This window comes from Copadichromis virginalis, linkage group LG14, assembly GCF_057382275.1.
Source record: "Copadichromis virginalis isolate Kocher_CV1m ecotype Utaka linkage group LG14, C_Virginalis_male_GT1.1, whole genome shotgun sequence".
In the NCBI taxonomy this organism is placed as follows: domain Eukaryota; kingdom Metazoa; phylum Chordata; class Actinopteri; order Cichliformes; family Cichlidae; genus Copadichromis; species Copadichromis virginalis.
Genome location: NC_140631.1, coordinates 31,072,167 through 31,085,918, shown reverse-complemented (window position 1 = coordinate 31,085,918; position 13,752 = coordinate 31,072,167). Strand labels below are relative to the sequence as shown.

At 40.5% G+C, this 13,752-nt stretch overlaps 2 protein-coding genes across 2 annotated transcripts in view; one reads left to right on the top strand and one right to left on the bottom strand.

Moving 5' to 3' along the window:
• Window positions 1-7,028, bottom strand: part of rtn4rl1b (reticulon 4 receptor-like 1b) — a 156,240-nt gene extending 149,212 nt beyond the window's left edge. The window contains exon 1 of the mRNA XM_085430418.1: window positions 6,159-7,028. Coding sequence (XP_085286544.1) covers window positions 6,159-6,171 — 13 coding nt within the window. The 5' untranslated portion in view covers window positions 6,172-7,028. The remainder of the gene's footprint in view (window positions 1-6,158) is intronic.
• A 1,066-nt stretch (window positions 7,029-8,094) lies between these two features.
• dph1 (diphthamide biosynthesis 1) overlaps window positions 8,095-13,752 on the top strand; it is a 75,126-nt gene continuing 69,468 nt past the window's right edge. Inside the window, exons 1-2 of the mRNA XM_085430415.1 lie at window positions 8,095-8,184; window positions 11,822-11,971. Coding sequence (XP_085286541.1) covers window positions 8,133-8,184; window positions 11,822-11,971 — 202 coding nt within the window. The 5' untranslated portion in view covers window positions 8,095-8,132. The remainder of the gene's footprint in view (window positions 8,185-11,821; window positions 11,972-13,752) is intronic.

Genomic DNA, 13,752 nt, shown 5'->3' with positions numbered 1-13,752 from the left:
CATTATCATCCGCTAATGACCAACCTTGCATCTCATTTCCACCACAAAGAGTGAGGAAATGGCGTTCACACAAGAATCAGGTGACTTTTTAAAGGGCAAACAGAGATGGACAGACTTTTTTTGCACACTCTGTAATTTTGACTCATATTCAAAATGTTGCGCGGAGTTAATCGTTCAGATGTCGCTTCAGACCGCATTAATAAGAGAGTTCTCAGCTGCGTAAGAGCACAGCATCCACTTCTGAACTCAGAGCCCTCATGACCTAATTCAATGTGAAATGGTTGACAGGGAAGTGTGAAATGGCTCCCAGAAAAAAAAAACAACAACAACAATTCATAGCAAAGAAGTGTCATGCACACCAGCGAGTGCTGTATTCTTTAACAGGCACAGCACCTACACACACACACATAAACACTTGTTAATTATTTGCCATCTTCTGTTAGATGTCACGTGCCAGACTCTTTTTTTGGAAGCACTCCTGAGTATTGGGCACTAAATAAATGGCTTTTGGGTTTGAGCAGTCTCCTTTGGCTAAATCAGATATTTGGAATGCAGAGGTGCACTGTGGCAGGATAATAAATGTGACTCAGTTATCCAATAATTGGTAATGTTCCTCTGTCAATTACCCTAGACTCTGTGTTTTCTAGAATAGGTCTTAAGACTACCAATGGGCCATTTTATTGATTTTTTTTCTTCGTTGCCTTCATAGCGTGCACCAAAGCTTATGCAAAACGGCACAAAAATAAGTTGCTCTCGGTTTATTTCATTTTCACGCATCTACTTCATGTTTTGATTACCCTGCGAGTTTAAACAGATGTGTAGAAGGTCTTAAAATTTACACCCTTAAACAACTGTCAGAGAGAACCAGAAATGTCGTCCTCCGCTCAGATTTGCTTTCTATTTTTCAGGCAGCTTAGAAAAGACTTAGAGGATCAGTTTGAGGTTTATATTTTTGCTCCTCTCTACATTATCCTCTTCACTTCTCTCAAACCTGCTCTCCTCCAAACCCTCAGACATCAGTCCGCACTGCCTCACACCCGCACAGAAACACAAGTCACGCTGAAAAGTACAACAATGCAGAGCTGACAAGGAGTGATAGCAAAAGGCTGACACTGTGAGCGGATTAGGAAGGTGATAATGTGAGCAAGGAATCTATTCTCAACTATCTTTGAGTCTTGAGGATGGTTGCATTTTTGCAGCAATGACGGATGGGCATTTCTGAGCAAACATTTCAAATCACTTGTGATGGATAAGGGCACAACCCATGTTTCTTATTCAGGAAAAGCCAAGAAGACATCTTTTTCCTTTAATGTTTTGCTTTATGATCAACAGCATAGCACTTGATGTCTATGAGTCATACCAGGCTCTGGTTAAAAAAATTCCTGCCAAAAGAAAAAAAAGAGTAGCCCCTTGACATCTGTGGTTATTTGATATTGTGGAGGGCATTATTGGAGCTGTGGCTAAAGAGCATTTCTGATTCCACTGACACAGGTCCACAAGATATAACCTGCATAAGTGAGCAGAGCTGGAAAGCTAAAGAGCGGAGGCCACAGGTGTTCCCCTTACACTATATTCATTGTGCTGCAATCATTAATAGCAAATCCTCCAGCCCAGCTAGGTAGAGCTGAAAATAACATGGGCCATGTGCTACTTTAAAGTCGGTGCTTGTAGTTGCAGCTGATTTTCCAAATATGATTACTAAATGCTACAGCATATCAAAAAAGCAATTATCCCTCTATATATTGTCAATCACTGTAGTTGGGAGATTAAAGAGGACACTGTGCTGTTGTTGTTTTCAATTATGAGTTTACCATGTTCAAATGTTCATTTAATTACTATTCATATAATTGCTGATGTGAATGCATGTCCTCACCAGCGTAAAGCCTCCATGCACTGTGGTGTTCTTCCAGTTCCCTTTGTTCTTTTTGAGCTAAATTCTATTTTTAAAAAAAAGAAGCTCATCATGTTAAATGAAGTCAGTGCAAATGCATTTCCTAAGTAGTCTTATCTTGAAAGCCTGACACAAAAAAGGAAACCTTACCATACTTTCAGTGTTTGCAAGTGTGTTTGTGCACACATGTAGAGTTGTTTTCGGGAGACAGTGAAAATCCTGTTTTAGATTTAGAACATGAATATATGGTCATGAATTATTAGCGTAAAGATAAGGTATCAGTGAGGTAAAACTTGTGCTGCTTATGCTATAGAATTTCCAAGGAAACACATAATCCATTCCTCATGCAGTTTGCTATTATGTGTGCTGGGCTAAACTATGCGAGAGACAGATGCAACAAAATGTAGTAGGTGAACAGCAGGAAAAGATCAGATGTGTTAAACCTGTCCAAACGACAAGCTGAACCAAGTACATGCTGACCCGAGTGTTTTGCTCTGAAAAACAACTCCTTGTGCAAATTACGAAGCTTTCGGGGAAGCAAACGTTGCTCTGGGAATATTTTAATGGGAAAAGGATGTCACTTTGTGGAAACTTGTGCAATACTAAATGGGAATAATGGTGGAAGCAATCTAATGGGAGGTGTCTGGAGGGGATTGGTGTTCTGTGTAAACACATAAGTAGGAGATTTTGAAGACATTTTTTCTGTGTTTTCTGTGTTTCTCTAATACGTTTTTGGTAAATGACTGCTGCCTCAGACTTATTACAGTGATCATATTTATCAGTGATTTTGCATGTTTTTCTTCTTCATTACAGCCAAAGCATAGCAGTTTTCAAAGCACGACAAAGTTTGTAGGTGGCTCTTTTCAGTACAGGATGAAGAGCTACTCCTAGAAACTATAAACAAGCTCTGTTTTAAGTTATATATGCTTATAATAATGAGGGATTGGATTTATATAGCACTTTTCAAGGCACCCAAAGCGCTTTACAATGCCACTATTCATTCACACACTGGTGGAGGCAAGCTACGGTTGTAGCCACAGCTGCCTTGGGGCAGACTGACAGAAGCGAGGCTACCATATCGCGCCATCGGCCCCTCTGGCCAACACCAGTAGGCGGTAGGGTAAAGTGTCTTGCCCAAGGACACAACGACCAGGACAGAGAACCCGGGAATCGAACCGGCGACCTTCCAGTTACAGATACGCTTCCCAACCCCCTGAGCCACGGTCGCCCCACTTATGTTTTGCATTATCAGTGCATGCTGAAAGTGAATGAGTCACCCTTTTCTTTTGCATTTAAAAGACTGCTTTCATTTTTTTCCATAATAAAATGGGAAGTATGTCAATATCTTATTTATCCATACATATTGCCTGCACTGATCTCTCCCTGTTCATATGCAGGCAGAGTTTTGCAGAATTCATGCTCTAAAGCATCAAACCTGTCATGTGATAATGCATTCTTTCAAGCACTGGGGATTAACAGAGCCTTTTTGTTTATGTTTCCTGGCCATAGATAACCAGTTTAAAAAAGAAAAAGAAAAAAACACATCCATCTAGTTCCCTGTGTGAAATAGCATGGCAGTGCAAAATTAACGTGCGTGATTAATTAATAAAGGTGATTTCATGTTGCCTGTGATATTCTCAACAATGTTCAAGCCATTGAAAATTGATTTTTATACTACTTCAAAATGATCAGAAACTTATGGCTGCTTACTGAAGTGAAATAATCTATGAAATGCAGGTCTGCATCATGAATGGGCTAAAGCAGCATAAACAAATCTATCTGTGTAATTATGAAAGGACAAGGGTATGTGCATCTTTATCTTTTACAGCGAGTAGATTTTTTTTTAAAATAATTCCACAAGTGAGTCAGCAAGTACATAAGTTGCATGCCTTTCTATGCCTGTCTGCATGGATCATTTGTTATATGCCCAAGTTCAAAAAGCCTAAGCTGAGCCTCTTCCAATAATCCTGAATAACATGTAGCAGCAATTACAGCATGCCGCGGCATGGTATATTCAGTGGACATCTTGTCCTTTCCATCTCAGAGCTGTTCTGACAGATCATCCCTTGTGTCCACTCTATGGCTGACTGGTTTTAAGAAAAAGAAAGACGGTGCAAGTGAGAAAGACAGAAGAGTCAAGACAGAGATGGAGTGACATGTATTGCATGGCTACGTAAAAGCAGACACGTACTGAACCCAGATACAGACTCAACCTCATAGCTGCTCTAAGTTGTTCGAAGTCACAGAAAAGACACAAAGCAGAATCATAAACAGCAGTCAAACAAAGATATGTGGACCGTGTTGTCTCAGTTGAATATACACTATAACACCTGCACATTTTCAGACATGTTTGTTGTTTGTATGGGCACAGCCAAACAAATATTACCTCACTGCAACAATAAACAACCTGTACAAAATCATTGCCTGAAGCTTATGAGATCAACATTGTAAATTCTAAGTGCCCATTCCATTAAGATGGTAATTAGCCACAGCAAACTACAATATGGAGTCATCCTGAGGTGTGCTCTCAACATGGGTCAGCTAAGATGTTTTCCTTCTATGTGTATGTGAATGGTGGGTGTCTAACAGTAAATGCTGTGCCCGGTGCATCAGACAGGCTCCCTGGAATGTGTTATTTTAGGTTAAAAAATTCAAATTCACCACAGAACTTCTGCAGTGTTCCTGCCAAAGCTGACGCATCTCTGCTTCACTATTGTAGACCCAGACATGTTGGCAAGTCATTTGTTTTGAATTAAGTGATTTTCTGTCCGCCACTGTGCAGTGGCTGGACAGCTGATTCACAAGTGACAATGTAGGATGAGTACCAAATCCTCAGAGGCCAATCACCTCTGTACAGTTCAGTTCTTAATTTAACCCTTGCTATATACACTGAAAGAGAAAAAAAATGAATGCGTGCTCTGGGGAATCTTCTCGTTGAGAATCTGCTCGTTATAATTACATGTTATCACTTCGGCACTTACCAGTGTGCTTGTTAGTTAGAACAGAGAGAGACATATTTGTGCATGTGTTAAACTCTCTTCTGGAAAAGAGCTTCTTGTAGAACCTACATCATGACTCACGCCAGTTCTCCCAGATATCCAGCTGTAACACTTCTCATAAAAGCTGTGAATGAACTGTCTATTTCGTGTGTAGCCACATCAGTTATGAGAAACTGTCAGGATACAAGCTTAGACATTAAACCTCTTCTCAGAGCTATAAGCAGCTATAAACACAGCGTGTTTCATCTCAACTGCTGGAACAGCAATAATCGATCTGATGACAGCTAAAAAAACATGTTGTTTTTCTCTGCCCTGGAGGAACATGACAGAAACAAACCCTCTAAACAGACAGTTTATCACAAGACAGAACAAATAGCTAAAAATACAACACAAGCCATTTGCTGTATGCCATGGCAAAGTCAGAGAAAAGTAAATCCTAATGCAGTGGCTGGAAAAGTGGAGACTAGAGGTCTCCAGGGGTCCCTAAAGGGTCTCCAGGGGCCACAGCAAAATGAGAAACAGTTTAATTTCACTATTCCACTCCCTCAATAAAAGCACAGTGGGAGCATAGTGCTCTAATCCATTCTCATTAGAGGTTTTAGTCTCCCTACTGTTACACATCTAGTGCAGACAGCTATACAGCTGACTGGTCAGTTGAAGCATTGAATGAAAGAAACCATTCCTTGGAGCAAAGATAGGGACAAAGCAAGAGAGCACGATAGCTATCTACCGGGGGGATCTCGATATTAAAAGTTTCAGGAGCTCTTCCTTTTTATATTAAGTGCCAAAGGTCTTGAGTGCTCATATAGTGTGTAGCCAGCGGAGAATAACCTTGTGAACTACGATTTGATCCATCACATCTAAATGTACTGACACAGAGCAAAATAATAATCCTTCAACCGAGGGAAGTGCTCGGAGAGATAGCCCTGTGACCCGGGTACAACTCATAAACTGCAGTGCGGCATCAGCTGTATTAATATCACACACTCGTCCCCGTGTATCCTTACACAGATGAATATTTCATTGCCAGAAACCTTCAGTGCGTGTTTTGCAAATTAAAGATGCGCTTAGAATGGCGCATCGGCTGTAATAATACATCTGCGGGGCAGTGTGGTGCATTATGATTGTGTCATATTTAAACATCTGTTTCATAACGCTAAAAAGTGCACGCTGTAGATCCACGTACCGTGGGGCATTACGACAAAGCAGACTTCGTCGTGGTTAAAATACGACTTAATTTTGGGGGGCAAAAGTTGAGACTTACTCACCCCTTTTGAACATTTTTGCAGGCCTAGGTGTTTTTCGTCTTATGTCCTCTGAGAATCATCTATTCTTATATTCCAGACTTGGAACTTGTGCCTTTTAGTTTTGAAGTTGATCCACAGCTTTCGTGGCTCGTCGTGCGAGTGTTAGCTGTCACTCCTCTGGATTTTCTTGCGATCCACTGTATTGAGTTGTAGTTGCAGGATGGCTGCCGCGGGATTGATAAATATTAACAAACAACAGTTTTCTTTTTCATAAAGTCTGGCAGATCTGGAAATGAGGCAGAAATCACCGGGAAAGCAGACCAACTAAAAGCGTCCCCCCTCTGTCCGAAATAATGTTAACTCCAATGTGAGTGATGACCGCAAACGCTCAGTACAGTCCGACACAGCCCCTTACAGCCAACTCCTTTCAAACCCGAATCACCGTGCAAGCTTCAAATCAGTTCTGGGGGGCAAGTCGACGGTGATCACAGGAAGACTCCGATTAAAAAAAAACCCACAGATATTTCAATTCAAGTGGCCAATCTCAAATTCTTCTCTCGGTGCTTCGGTGCCGTTCAAATCTCACCATATTTAAAATCTCTAATTAACATAAGTTATTTGGATTCACATTTCGCCTCTGATGTCGGATTAGCCTATAAACGTAGACTCTTCAAATCCTCCTTAATAGTGTAGACTTTGATGGCGTCGCTTTTCTTAAAATCCCCCACTTTTCCGCTCTCCCCTCGTAATTATTACATTTCTGTGATCTTGTCTGTGAATATCTCTCTCTCCCTCCCTCTCTCTCTCTGCTTTCTACCTATGGTTCAGGGCTTGCTGATGCGCTCAAGGAGGGAGAAGTATGTTACCGCCTCAGCCTCCCTCCACCGGGCAGCACACTGCTCCATCGCTCTCAGTGCCTCTGCCCCTGTCAGACACACTGCTCCCTGACACCAGCGGGCTTCGTAAAACATATGAAATGACACAAGGAGAGAAAAAAACCCAAAACAACAACAAAAACTTCAATCTCCGACAATAATCTTAATCAGCATACAAAATGTCAGGAAAACCAGGTGATGTGCTATAAAAGAAACTCATTTGCTAAAGAAATTCATCCACCCAACTGTATATATTATAGATAACAGCCCGATCCCCCCCCCCCCCCTCTCTCACTCTCACGCACACACATATACACACACGTGCACGAAGTACTCACAGATTATAGAATAGAATAGAATACTTTTATTTGTCAATTTCTTCAAATGTACTTGCCATACAAAGGAATTGAAATTACGTTTCACACTGTCCCATGCGTAGACATTGACAACAATAAGGTGCAGATGCACAACAAAAACAGCCCTAACAATAAGGTAATAAATAGTAATATAATAATATAAATAGTGCTAAAAGAAATACTAAAAATATATACATAGCAGCAGGTGTGTGCAATTGCAATGCAAGTCAGGAATGTTTTCAGTTCTTGGTTCAGATTATAGTCATATGCGTGGTTTTATTTAATTTTAAATGTCAGTTTAAAGCAGTTTGGAGCTGAGATATTGAAATAATTGTTTAAACGATTTTCTTTGAGTATTTTTTTGCGCCTTGTATTTATTTTCTATTTATTTATATTATATCTATATGATCTATTTATATTTTCTATTGTATATTTTCTTCTATTGTGTTATTATTATTATTATTATTATTATTATTATTATGAAATAGGTTATAGACCATAACATTAGTTCTATTTCATTAGATTTTATTCCCACTCCGAGTATTGGCTCTTGCTCTTTGCTATTGCTGTTTAACCTGCAGTATAGAAAAGTTTTATACACAAGTTTTCAGGTCAATTAAGTCTGGTCACCCTGTCTTCTTGTCCCGATCAGCTAAATCGGTTGCATCGGTGCTCCGCTTCTCCTCATTGTTCTCTGTAATCGATTGGTTTCGCCTTTCTGTTCCTCACACGTGTGTGTGTGTGTGTTTTGGAGGAAAAGAAAGATGGCTGCGCCCTCGAGTGAAGTGCAACTTGTTCCTGCCAAAAAGCCCCCAGGTAACATTAATTTCGTCTGTAAATTAATTCATATAGAAGAAATTCTGTTTCGTGTGAGTGTTTTGTAGACATGCGGTTTCCGCAACGAAAACAGATATGGCTATAGTACAAACAAGAAAGTGAGTAGCGCGTCCAGCTTGTATGACGTTAAGTAGATAAAAGAGGTGTTCATTATACATTTACGTGGTAAAGCATTTGTATATTAACACTAAGCATCCCATCCACGTTTACACTTGTCGATGTGACTTCCTGAGATCGCTGCTGAGTGTCTGCAGAGAAACATTTCAGATATAGAAATTTCTCTGATGCCTTGTAATGCGTTGGGTTACGGGGCGATCGTGGCTCAAGAGTTGGGAGTTCGCCTTGTAATCGGAAGGTTGCCGGTTCGAGCCCCGGTTTGGACAGTCTCGGTTGTTGTGTCCTTGGGCAAGACACTTCACCCGTTGCCTACTGGTGGTGGTCAGAGGGCCCGGTGGCGCCAGTGTCCGGCAGCCTCGCCTCTGTCAGTGCGCCCCAGGGTGGCTGTGGCTACAATGTAGCTTGCCATCACCAGTGTGTGAATGTGTGCGTGAATGGGTGGATGACTGGATATGTAAAGCGCTTTGGGGTCCTTAGGGACTAGTAAAGCGCTATATAAATACAGGCCATTTACCATTTTACCATTTATAGGTGCTGCACACGGTATCAGTCTGTGAAGGTTCTCAGTCATCCAGGTCATCGTAGTCTAAGGAGTTTGGAAAGAAAAGCGTCTGGACTTCTGACGTTTCACCTTCAGAACTGAAGAAGCTTCTCGGATGAGAGGTGAAACGTCTTCAAGCAACTTAAAGAAGTCCAGACGCTTTTCTTCCCAAGCTCCTTAGACCACATGGTATCAGATTTTACCCTTAGAAATAAATGTAGATAGTTAAATGTTCGGGTCAGCTGTCCGGATTTGTACTGGTCGCACACCGGCTCACTCCTTGGCGGCAGCTTATCGGGGCCTGGAGCCTGGGGCTCGCTCGGGCCACTTCGGAGGTGGGGTCTCGGTCACTCAGGCACGGCTGGCTGCCGGCGGAGCTCACGGGCGCGTCACTGCAACTCCCCCTGGCTTCTGCTCCGCGGCTGCTGAGTGAGCCCTCATCTGGGACTCTCCTCAGCTCTTACTGGAACAGTGGCGCGGCTGCCCCTCTGTTGGTCTTCCTTGGTCTCTTGTGTTCTGGGGGCCTCTGGATGTCTGGAGTTTTGATCTCCTCCATACCTGCTTCATACCCTGGAGGACGGGGCTGTGGCTCCCCACACTCCCTAGCAGATCGTTACATGGAGAAACCTTTGGCATGCTGATCCACACAGGTATGCACACAGGTGTACACACGGGTATTCACAGACGCGGACTACAGCTTTCTTGGCTGCTGCCTCAAAGCACATTGTGCGCTGTCTATCTTGCGTGCTGCACAATATCGTTTATTATTTAGTATCTACTGATATCTACTGCTAGCTAGTTTGTGATGGTGCCGTTTTTTTTATTATGTTGCTCTTTGTTGTTTGCTTTCTCTTCTGTTTTTTTTCTCCATACAGGTGATCCAGGTGTTTTTTTTTTTTGTTTGTTTTTTCTTTCTTTCTTCCCCCCCTTCTCACCGTCTCTTCTCCCCTTTGGTTTTCTTTCTATCCCTCTCTTTTTTTCATTCTTTCTCCCTGTCCTATCCCCCAGTCATGTCTGTCCCGTTTGTAGCAACTGAAAATAAAATAAATTCATAATTATAATAAAGGTCAATCAAATGGACCAATATGGCAAGGCCATGATGATCCACTTGGTAAAATAAATCCGCTTGGCATCTTTCTTGGCCTTAAGACAACAATTCTGATGGCTAAAGATCCAAATGGGACACAAAAAAAAAACAAAAAGCAAAAAAAAAACAACCCAGCGGTTTCCACCTTGTGTTTGTAGGCCTTGACAATGGTACGCCTACTTCTTTCAGAGTGTTCTTGATTTGGTTAGATGTTATCAAGTTGTGTTTCCTTAAAAGTTTTGTCACTCATCTTGCCAAGAAGAAATTGCCTCTTCTTGAAACGACAGATTTAAATGAAAAGTTGATGCATGACTGCACAAATTTTAGAGCTGTTTCATCCCAGCACTAAGGTGATCACTCAGAGTAGCTTTGTATTGATTTGCTGTGACCTTTATCTTCAAGAAGATAAGTTGGCCTATTGCATGTCAGGAAAATGTTCCTACAGAATGGAAAAAAAAGCTAATTCATCACTTTAAGGCAAAAGGTTTTTGCATTTTTTTTTTAAATATGCCACATTTCTAACTCAATGTCAAATCTATTGTTAAAAAATTTAGGAAAATAAAGTGTTCTTTAGTATAAGGACAAGTAATAGTCAGTGTCAAAGTTGAATAATTATATGGTAATGTTGTATGTCTTGAGCCAGTGATCATTTCTTTATGTTTTTGCTGTAAGGGAGCCATATTTTTTTGTAATTTTTTAAAGTGGACTTGAGCAATAGTTCTCCAGGTTTTTTTGAAGGTCTTTCAAAGTTTTTGTTTAGGACATTGTTCGCTTATTCATTGTCTCTGTCGATTTTCAGAGGAATGTTTTTTCTCTCTTTTGTTTAGCCACTTAACACAGACCTCTGAATCATTCAAGCATGAAAAGGTCACCAAACTCAAGAGATGAGCCAGTGTTGTGTCTATACATAACAGATATTTTAAATTCTGTTATTAGGGCCTTTGCTATTAGCTATTTATTAAAAAATGTTTGCACATTTTAAACAAATTGCTGCACCAATGTCACACTTTCCTAGAAACTATAAGAAGGCGAAGGGCAGCTCAAAACTTTCGAATGATACTGGACATTGTGACTGTAATTCTGGCTCTAAACTTCCCCAGTTTTCAGTGTTTCTGCAAGTTCAATGAGTAATAGAAAACTAAACTGAAAAAATTCCAAACATAAGAGAGCACATAATGCAACTTCTTTAACCTCCTAAGACCCAAACTCTCCCAAAGCATGCATTTTTAATTTCTCTTTGATATTTGGGCATATTGGCACCCGATGAATGTAAAAACAAAGAATTACCAGATTTTTTTTAACCTTATTTTTGTTTCTGAGAAAAATGAGAGCCCTATATAAGGATATTTGTTTAAAATTTCGATAGAACAGTGGCAGTAAAATGTCCTCGTAAGTGGAGTAAGGCCCTTGTAGTGTAAAATTGAGTATTTTGATCTAAATAACCCAAAATGTGATGTCCACATATGTGGACGCCAGGTCCTAGGAGGTTAAAGCACTGTTTAAAATTAAAATAAATTCTAAATGCAGTTATTTGAAAATAATTAAAATACTCCATGTAATAGAAAACAGGACAAAGATATGATATCAGATTTAAGATATGCACATTTTAATTACTGTCAGCAACGCTTTTAATAAAGTTTTTGAGAAGGGCATGTTTCCTGCTGTGTTGAATTGCTTTTATTAAAAATACTCTGTAGAGACGGACTCCTGTAGTTTCTTTTTAAGGCAAAAACTGGCGTATTGCTTCACTTAAAGTCTAGTTTTGTGATAACTTTAGTGAACTTTCTATACAGACCTAGGTACATTATATATGCTTCAGACTGTGTTCACCGCATTGCTAACAGGTCGATAATTTAACTTTCTCTTTTTAGCTCGAGGACCACGGCGGGTAGCCAATCAAATTCCAGATGAAATCCTCCAAGACCCTGAGTTACAGGAGGCAATCAAAGCCCTGCCTGCGAATTACAACTTTGAGATCCACAAGACAGTTTGGCGAGTGAGACAAGCAAAATCTAAGAGAGGTGAGTTTCTGTTACATCCTATTTGTTTTTTTTTTAATGTTTTTTTGCATAAGCTTTTAATGGAAACAGAATCTGTAGTTGAATTCCACAATGTTACAATTCTCACATTCAGTCTGAGTACAGCTGTGCCCTCACCCAGATTCACAAATGCCTAAATTGCTTGTGCTATAAGCTTTTAAAATGCATGGCAGGCTTCTGATTTAACTGCTGAATTGGGTCAGAGTTTGGATGAAGTTATTTGGACGTAAAGGATCTGTAGCTGTCTTTTACACAGCCTGGGATTTCATAAGAGAAACGGTTCTAATATGTAGCCCAAATTATTGGCCAGCGTGAGCAGAAATGATGCTTTTCTTGAACAATATCTGTTCCATATCCTGACACGAGCAACTGTGCATTGCGCCCTCCTTTATTTTAACTGAAAAATATTTGTTTTATGTCTGTTTCATTTCATTGTCAGCTTAACATACGACTAATATTACCTAAAGGTTTATGAAACAATTCCACAAAGAAGAATTTTCTTTTGCTTTACTGCTGTTTTGAAAGCTTTTAGAACGTGTGGGAAGCAGAGCATTGAACATTTATATACAGAAATACCATGCATGCATGCTTTCATTCAAAATGTCGTCCCTGGGTGCATCTGTGCTTTGACCTAGTTTGAAGACTTTATTGTTCAGTTGTTAACGTGTAAGATTTATACAGGTTTATCCAGTTTGGGACAAGCGAAAAAGGTTCCCTTCATCATCCACAGTTACTGTCATTAAAATCAGCATCAGTGTAGGGAACTGAAGAAAATACATCAACACAAGGTCCGCATGCCTTCAGATGTAATATACATGCTGCTGCATTTAGCTTCTCATGTGTGGGCAGCAGATTCAGGCTGTATTGGTATAAATTATAAAAATTAAGTTGGAACAGCATCCAGCCTATGATCCTAAGTTGGACTGTCTCATTGAGTCTTTTATGGGTGGATGCAATAGCCTCAAAATGACATCAGATATTTGAAGGAAATTCGCAGCAGGAATATTTCTGATGATATAGGAAAAAAATACTGAACAGTGTTATTTTTTTATCGGTCAGCTAGAGCTGGGCGATAGAACGATAACGATATGTATCGCGATATAACTTTTACTCGATAGAGAAATTAAGCTATCGCGATAGACCTCGCCGCTCTTGTCCTCTTAAAAAAAAAAAAAAAAAAAAAAAAAAGGTCAGCCGATCCAAATTCAGTAGCGCAGAGCCGAACCAATCACAGCCGCAGCGTCACGTCGCGTGACTTGTTAGGTACAGCACAAGTGCCAAGCCGCACGTGTGTTTGTTTGGGAAGCAGCCAGCGGGTAATGGAGCCAGCGCGTAATGGAGGAAATGAGTGTGCCGACTAGAAAAATCAACCGAGCGTGACCGAAGAGAAAACAGATGATGGTTCCAATGCCGGAGAGATTGTCGAACGGAAGAGCCATAGAAGTTCCGTAGTGTGAAGGTATTTCGGCTATTTCAAGTCTGACAAAAAACAGAGTAGCGTGCACTGTAAATTGTGCCGAAAGCAAGTCTGGAAATACAATAAACTGGTGCATGCGTCACACTGTGCGCCACGTTATTGTTTCGGTGAAATGAATTTCTACAATACTGTTACTGTTAATTGTACTCTCTGCAGTGTTTAAATGCTTACATATACACACAGTTACTGTCCCTCCACACATACGACTTGGTTCTGCTTCTATGCCCCAGCTTTGTTTACTTTTTCCCACCGAGGCTTCTAGACTTCTGATTGGCCAACATTTCTG